The 7,786-nt window shown below is 34.3% G+C and overlaps 1 protein-coding gene across 3 annotated transcripts; it reads left to right on the forward strand.

Moving 5' to 3' along the window:
• The first annotated feature begins 260 nt into the window (after positions 1 to 260).
• Positions 261 to 6,693, forward strand: foxa3 (forkhead box A3). 3 transcript variants are annotated; one of them, XM_060923563.1, is made up of 3 exons: positions 261 to 487; positions 646 to 709; positions 2,504 to 6,693. In XM_060923563.1, the coding sequence occupies exons 2-3, from the start codon at positions 656 to 658 to the stop codon at positions 3,698 to 3,700; spliced, it is 1,251 nt and encodes a 416-aa protein (XP_060779546.1). In that variant the 5' UTR covers positions 261 to 487; positions 646 to 655; the 3' UTR covers positions 3,701 to 6,693. The 3 variants fall into 3 exon arrangements, with proteins under 3 accessions (XP_060779546.1, XP_060779545.1, XP_060779547.1); XM_060923562.1 differs by having other exon boundaries at positions 261 to 709; XM_060923564.1 differs by lacking the exon at positions 646 to 709.
• The last annotated feature ends 1,093 nt before the right edge of the window (positions 6,694 to 7,786 follow it).

Below are 7,786 nucleotides of genomic sequence, written 5' to 3' on the forward strand. Positions count from 1 at the left end.
ATAAAAATGGTTACTTTTACATTATTTTATTTAACGTTAGAATAATGTGTTCGACATTTGATTCAAACTTTACTTTCAAGGTCTGATGCCAAAATACAGGACAGCAGGGGGCAAAAGGGATTCGTCCTGAAGCCTGGAAACCCAGAAGGAGAAGGAATGAAATGATGGTAATATTTGAACGAGGCGTTGATGGGGGCGTGGTCTTCTTTTTTTATAGACTACCTGAGCTTAAATCAGGCTGAACTTTTACCTTAACGCAACTACACAGACACGCTCTTTGAGTGAGACCCAGTCCCTCAGCGGCAGCACGGTGCACGCGCTGCTCCTCTCCTCAGCTGGATACTTTTTTTTCTTTGTTGTTGTTGTTATTATTGTTGTTGTTGTTTTGGATTTTCTCTTAAAAGGGTCAGGGATGAATTGAAGAGTTCTGACAATGAGACTGAGAGAGATATAAGTACATAAAAATATCCCAGTTACAGCAGAAGAGGTCAGTATTTTAAGACTGCTCTACGATATTACTGGAACTCTCGGTAACTGGATTTTTCACCTGAATATCACATCTGATCCTGACTTTTTTTTAAAATATATATCCAAGACATTTTTAAACGAAATTTTATTTTATTCTTTTTCCTTTGGGATGTTGAGCTCCGTGAAAATGGAAAGTCATGAAATACCGGAGTGGAGCGGATTTTACAGCGAGGCTAGTGAGGTAAATATCAATATATCATTATAATATCAATAATACTAATGCCTAGCTAATAAAGTTATTTCAATCAGCACATAAAAAATAGGCTATTAAAATGAAGTCGCGTGCGCACCTAACACAGCCTGAACACATATCGAGTTGAGTTAAATCAATAATTTTAATTCAGTCATGTTCTTCTAAATTGTTGTAAGAAATATAGCTATAAAATAGTACTGTAAAAAAACGCACTCTTTTCACCTCTCAAGTTTGAATTGTCTCAAAGCAAAAAGTCTCATCTGGATTTACACTGAACTCATTTACAACTAGCTGCTGATACAAACTCTAGAGTTTAAATGTAGATAGATTATACGTTATAGATAGATTATAGATGAAATAGGCCTAGTCTTAAAATGCATTTCTTGGCTTATTAAAAAAGTCTAATTTACAAATCTGAAGCAGAATTGGATGTGGATAATTAGTCGGAGTTTTAAACTTAAAGTCTTAATTAAACGGATAGCATTTTACAAAAGCTGTATTTGTACCAACCAATCTTTATGTACGTGTTTAATCTTTTAGTCAATCAAGCTTTTAGGAGAGATATTAATTACTGTAACCAATATTCATTTCAGAATTCATAATTCTGTCAAATAAACCGTAGATAAACGTGTATCTAATAGCCCATGTGTTCTAATGCAGGACTCTACCCGCCAGTTTAACAGACACTATTATTAGTCTATTATTAGTATTAGTATTATTAAAAAGTTACATAACAGAATGAAACCTTTTTATAAATATTTTTTTACTGTGTATTTTAGATGGTTTGCTTAAATACGAATTAGATATGAATTCCAAGCTCAACCAACATAAGTAACAGTATTTACACAGTATCTCTAGGCTATAGAAAGTGTTCATATGCCACGCTCTTTGGTATTTTGTCTCTGAAATCTTAGAAATAGATTTTGCAACTATGAATCGAAATCAGAATAACAAACTGCATCCAATTCCACTTATCTAAAATTTATATTCTCCTTGGACTATTAATCCAAAGGAAAGTGCAATGAAACTGAATAGTTTAAAGAGCAACATTATATTTTTTAATCCTATATTTTTAGATATGAGACCCAGAGACATTATATTTAGAATAATAATTAATTGACGTGAAGTATAGTAACAGAATATCTGTTTTTATAAATTTCTAATCTAAGTAATAATTAACAGAATATAAGCAAAGTAAGGAAAAAAATCTAAGTATGCCTGCACTATAAAGGTTATAAACAGGTTTTGGATAATAATAATAATAATAATAATAATAATAATAATAATAATAATAATAATAATAATAATAATCACATTTACATTGCACCTTTCACAATCCCAAGTTTGCTTTAAATGGGAAGGAAAAAAGAAGCAGATTAAGCAGCAAAGGAGGACGAGAAATGTTCACGTATTATGAAACTATTCCTATAATCTACCAGAGTAAACTGAGATGTAATTATATTGCACTACCTTTATTTTTTAAAGATATAATCCTAAAACAACCAGTCAGAATGCAATGTAATCAATGTGTATGCCTAAAGTAATATTTGCATCACGTTTCCATTTACACATTTGTAAAAATGCACCATGCCCAGTATTTATTCATACATAATGAAACACATTACAATGATTATTCAATGCAATGAAAGTGTAACTGAAGTAAACATATAGCTGTATTCCATAGAGGTCTATTCCATTTTTTTTCTTTAGTCTCATTATTAAACCTACCAGTGAAAAATTGCAGTTCAACTAAAACCAAAGTGAAATTCTTCTTTTCTCCAGATGTATTCCTCTGCAAGTGCCATGAATACTGTGAGTAGCCTGAACAGTTACATCAATCTGAACCCAGCTGGTTCGAGCACCAGCATGAACATAGGATACGGAAACTCGGGTCTTAATACCATGGGAGGAGCAACTAATCATATGAACCTGGGAACCTCTTTAAACACAAGCTCATTAACCCAGTTAAGTCCTTCATCTTCATCTCTGGCTCCACTTTCTCACTACCAGAGCATGAATCAGCCCATCTCTCAGCTCAGTTATCCATCGCCACCAGCACTGAATCGTGCTAAAGAAGTGCCCAAACCATATCGCCGCTCTCTGACCCATGCCAAGCCACCATACTCTTACATCTCGCTGATCACAATGGCAATTCAACAGTCAAGCAACAAGATGCTAACACTGAATGAGATCTACCAATGGATCATGGATCTGTTCCCATACTACCGTGAGAACCAACAGCGCTGGCAGAATTCAATCCGCCACTCTCTCTCTTTCAATGACTGCTTCGTTAAAGTTGCACGTTCACCTGACAAGCCTGGGAAAGGGTCTTACTGGGCACTGCATCCCAACTCAGGCAACATGTTTGAGAATGGATGCTATCTGAGGCGCCAGAAGCGCTTCAAAATTGATGACAAGCCAGGAAAAAAGGGTGGGGGAAAGTCTCAGGATGGTGTAAACTCTAAACATGGGAACAGTGAAGGTGTGCAGGAGGAGCGAAGCCCTGCTACAGGTTCATCTGATGGTGCTGATTCAGCCCAGTCTGATGTTTCTCATCCTGGCTCTGCATCTGAAGAGCAGCAAATGAGTCTAGCACCTCTTGAGGGTCTGTCTCAAAGTGCTATTCCATCCACAATGCCCCCTTCTGGATCTCACTTGCACTCCGAAGGTATGAACACAAGTCCTCATCTGCTATCCAATCCCATCCAGCATCATCATCTGGATTTGCAGAATGACCCGCTCAAGTCTATGGACCCACAGTACAACTTCAACCACCCATTTTCCATCACCAACCTCATGTCTAATGAGCAGAAAATGGAGCTCAAGTCATATCAGGATCACGTCATGGCCTACAATGGCTATGCTGCTTCCTCACCTGTAGCCGCCAAACAGATATATGACAGCGCCGGTCCCTCAAGCATCGACTCAGGTGCCTATTACCAAACCCTCTACAGCAGGTCTGTGCTTAATGCTTCCTAGAGAGGTGTTTTCCATAGACTTTGGGATGAATCAAGTTGTAAGAAAACCCATGATTGGTAGCAGTCCTCTAACACAATGGAAACAGGGCATTTATTACTCTGTCTCTGACTATATTTGTTGCAATTCAGAGGACTGTAGGACTGTCATTGGATTTGATAAAAGCAGAGTCTGTGTATATATATATATATATATATATATATATATATATATATATATATATATATATATATGTGTGTGTGTGTGTGTGTGTGTGTGTGTAAATATAAAAAAAAAATCCTCAAACCCTTTAGTCAGAGGTAGTCAATCAGCCAAGACATGTTTGGGATCTGATGTTTGCTTCTTTATTTTTGCATTGGAGCTACAGATCTAACAAAGCCAAGGCTTAAGGAAAGCTTATAGCTTCCATTTTAGCAGCATGTAAACTGCATGTTGTGTCATTTTCTTCCTCAGCACATAGTTTATCACTCCACATGAGTTTCACACTCTGGTAGGAGGCAATGGCTATGATTTCAAGGCAGAATTATGTTTGAAGTTATATAGTTCAAGTTATTTGTATAGTTAGTATTTTAATACAGAATTATTCTTTCATTTTTTTAATGGTTTACATACAAATGGTGTTACTGAGCCAAACAAGGTCGATTAAAGAGAGTGCTAACCTGGTTCCTCCGTTAGTAACATTAAAACAAGTCTTGGCTGATCAACTATGTTTGGTTTAAGGGGAAAACTTTACATTTTTCACCAAATTATTCCTTGAACAGACTTATTGAAATAGTGTGAACATACAGAACCTGATAAACCAATAAAACACACCTCCGCACATAGGCCAGTCTGATGAACTTACACACAAATCTTTTTTGTTGAACCTTTGACCTTTTTTAATGTCAGGGCCTTTTGCTAAACAGGAGGATGAGATACAAACACAAAATTTGTATATACACTGTCTGTGGCGAAAAGGGAAAAGCCATTTATTTATGAAGGGAAGAAATTAATATATCTTATTTTTCTTTTTTGTGTTTTGGGATTGCTATGGGTTGTATATATTTTGTGTGTGTGTGCATGTGTGAGAGTTGAGGTAATTATGTTGCGATAGTACAGTCTCATGTTACAGCATAGCATGGCATTCCTGTTAGCATAAAGTGCGCAAATTTGTGATGTATTGCTTCATGTGGAATTACTTTTTTTTAAAGAAAAATTATGCCACAATTTAAGTCTAAGCTTTTAAACAAACTGTGGTAAATGTTATGGCTCAAAGCCCTTTTCCAGTAATTGAACACAGTCTTAATAATAAGGAAAAAGCTGTTCTGTTACCATTTGTGTGCCATGGCAAAGATGTAACAGTTACAAAGTGCTAGGAATGTGCTGATATTTTAACTTTCAAAGTAATCACTTGTCCTTTTATAGAAATTTGTAAAATTACCACAATTATGGGCTTATTTATTAAGCTGAATATTAACTAATTAATTGGTAAATTGTTTCTGGGAGCATTTACACAACAAATGTGTTGTTCATGAATATCCAGTTTGTTTCAAAACAAACATGCAAAAAACATATGACACCTCCTGAGGTTCTGTAAATTTATATATAAGGGACACTAATGTGAGCTTTGATTCAAATCCTATAACCAACAACTTAGGGAAATTATATGTACACGTAATGTTTAAATAGCTTATTTATTATTAATTACACATATATTTCATGAAAAACATTTTGAATCTGTGTAATTTCAAATGAATAAAGAAAGATAAACAAAACTAATCATCACTAAACTAATTAATATAAGTCTAGGCATTCAGTCAACACAGAATAAATGCCATCCTTGAAAAGGAGCAAACAATAATCTGTAGTCTGTGCCTATGTTAGCCAATGTGCTGCAATGGCTGAGCTGCGTTACTGGAAAACTTAACACCCACTACACGAGATCATTAAATCAGTTTCATCTCTCTATGAGTTTTGTGGGTGTTGCTAAATATATATCTTCTATGCCATGAATGTGCCTGTTAATTTACAGGTTATTGGCATTTATCAACATATGCATGCAAGTTGAAAGAAAATCAGGGTTAATTAAATTAAACTAAAAATCTGGTTCGGTTTGGGCTATGAAAACAACAACAAAAAATCTTTACCAAAAAAAGTAATAAACAAGCCCCACTGGCTCAAAAATAGCTGTAGGTCATGCAGTATTTAATATTCAGCTTCATCATAGCACACTGTGCATGTAATATTCATTTTCTCGCTAGCTGCTCAGTTCAAATAGCATCGCTGACTTACTTATGTAAAAAAGGTGACGAACCTTGTTGAATAACTTATGCCAGAAAGCAAATTATACATACAGGCTGTCAGATGATATTACATTTGATAGCTAGATGCACCTATGCTGAGCAATGTCTTGTGATATTTCAAACAAATATAGCTGCTAATCCCAACAGGAAAGAAAATGTAAACATAGACATAAGATTAACTCCCAACTGTAAATATATTCCTCAATTGGAAACAGTTTCATAGCTAGCATGTTAAATGTAAGACAAATAGCTAAATATGACCAGAGGAAGGACTTTTGTTATTTTTAAGTGTCAGCATACAAGGTCATGCCTATTGAATATCATATTGTATAACTGATTATCAGCACATGCTTGCAAAGAGCAGTGAAGTTAATTTACACACAGTACTTTGCACTAGTGACCCCCTTTTAAAGGGCGGGGGCACAGTCAATTTGTTACAACAAATCCTTGTAACTACTTTCTTTTACACAAAAGAGATATATCCAATAGATGACATCATGCTAACATGCCACTTGTTGATCATCCCAGACTTTTAACAAGTTTTTTTCTTTCCTGTTGTGTCAGAATAAAAGGTTTGGAGTGAAGAAAAACATTTCAGGTCAGAAATGTGTTATTGTTGTTTTATTGTTTATTTAAACTCTTTGCTTTCAGTCCTCAAAGAGAAATGCATTAATATATGTGTATATATTATATACATTCGGTACAAAAGGTTGTTATATGGTGTATTTGTCATGTTCTTTTCTTATTAAAAGACAAAATTTGGGGAATTATTTTGAGTTTCTGTTTATTCAGGGTTCATCATTTTACCATGACAAAACAACTTATGCAACTTGTTCCACTGTTTTGAGTCACCTGCACGAAATCATATTATACTTGTATAACAAATATTAGACAAGATATTTAATGCTCATTTAAAAATTAGCTGTCATCAAAACTAAAGTTACAGTGCATTTTATACCATATAAATTAGAATATTTATTCAATCATAAAGCAATGTTTACATACAATACAACTCTGCTCATTTTCTAAAACATGAACACTGACATGGCTACACAAATAGATTGAATATCATCATGTTCTTAATGAGAGTGTTATGAACTTATGGCAAACAGCCTCCAAGCAAAATGGTATCATTTGACTAAATATGAATTTCCTTAAATATACTCACTGAGCTACACACACACACACACACACACACACACACACACACACACACACACACACACACACACACACACACACACACACACACAAGCCCTCTTATATGAGTGAAAAGGACCACAGTTTCCTCAGAGAAACAGATGCAGTCTTATAACAGCATGCATGTGGTTTTTCAAGGTCACATGATTATTACATTTCTGAACGATAACAACCTTGCTGTTTAATGCATTTTATTTACTGGCAAGCAATGTATTTGAGATCCTTCTGTCAATCAGATCTGGCCAAAATAATAAACAAACAAACAAACAAACAAACAAACAAAAATTAAACTATAATAATAATAATAATAATAATAATAATAATAATAATTATTATTATTATTATTATTATTATTATTATGATTATTATTAGTAGTAGTACACACACACACACACACACACACACACACACACACACACACACAACGATATACATAATAATTACATACACATACACACTATACTAATGCATCTCAAAATATTGGAAGTTCATGAAAAGTTATTTTTTTGTAATTTAATTCAAAAAGGGAAACTTTCATATATTCTTTTTTCATTACATGTAAAGTGAAAGGTTTCAAGGCTTTTCTGTTTTAATTTTGACGATTATG

The sequence above is a fragment of the Neoarius graeffei genome, chromosome 6, assembly GCF_027579695.1.
Source record: "Neoarius graeffei isolate fNeoGra1 chromosome 6, fNeoGra1.pri, whole genome shotgun sequence".
Lineage (NCBI taxonomy): Eukaryota > Metazoa > Chordata > Actinopteri > Siluriformes > Ariidae > Neoarius > Neoarius graeffei.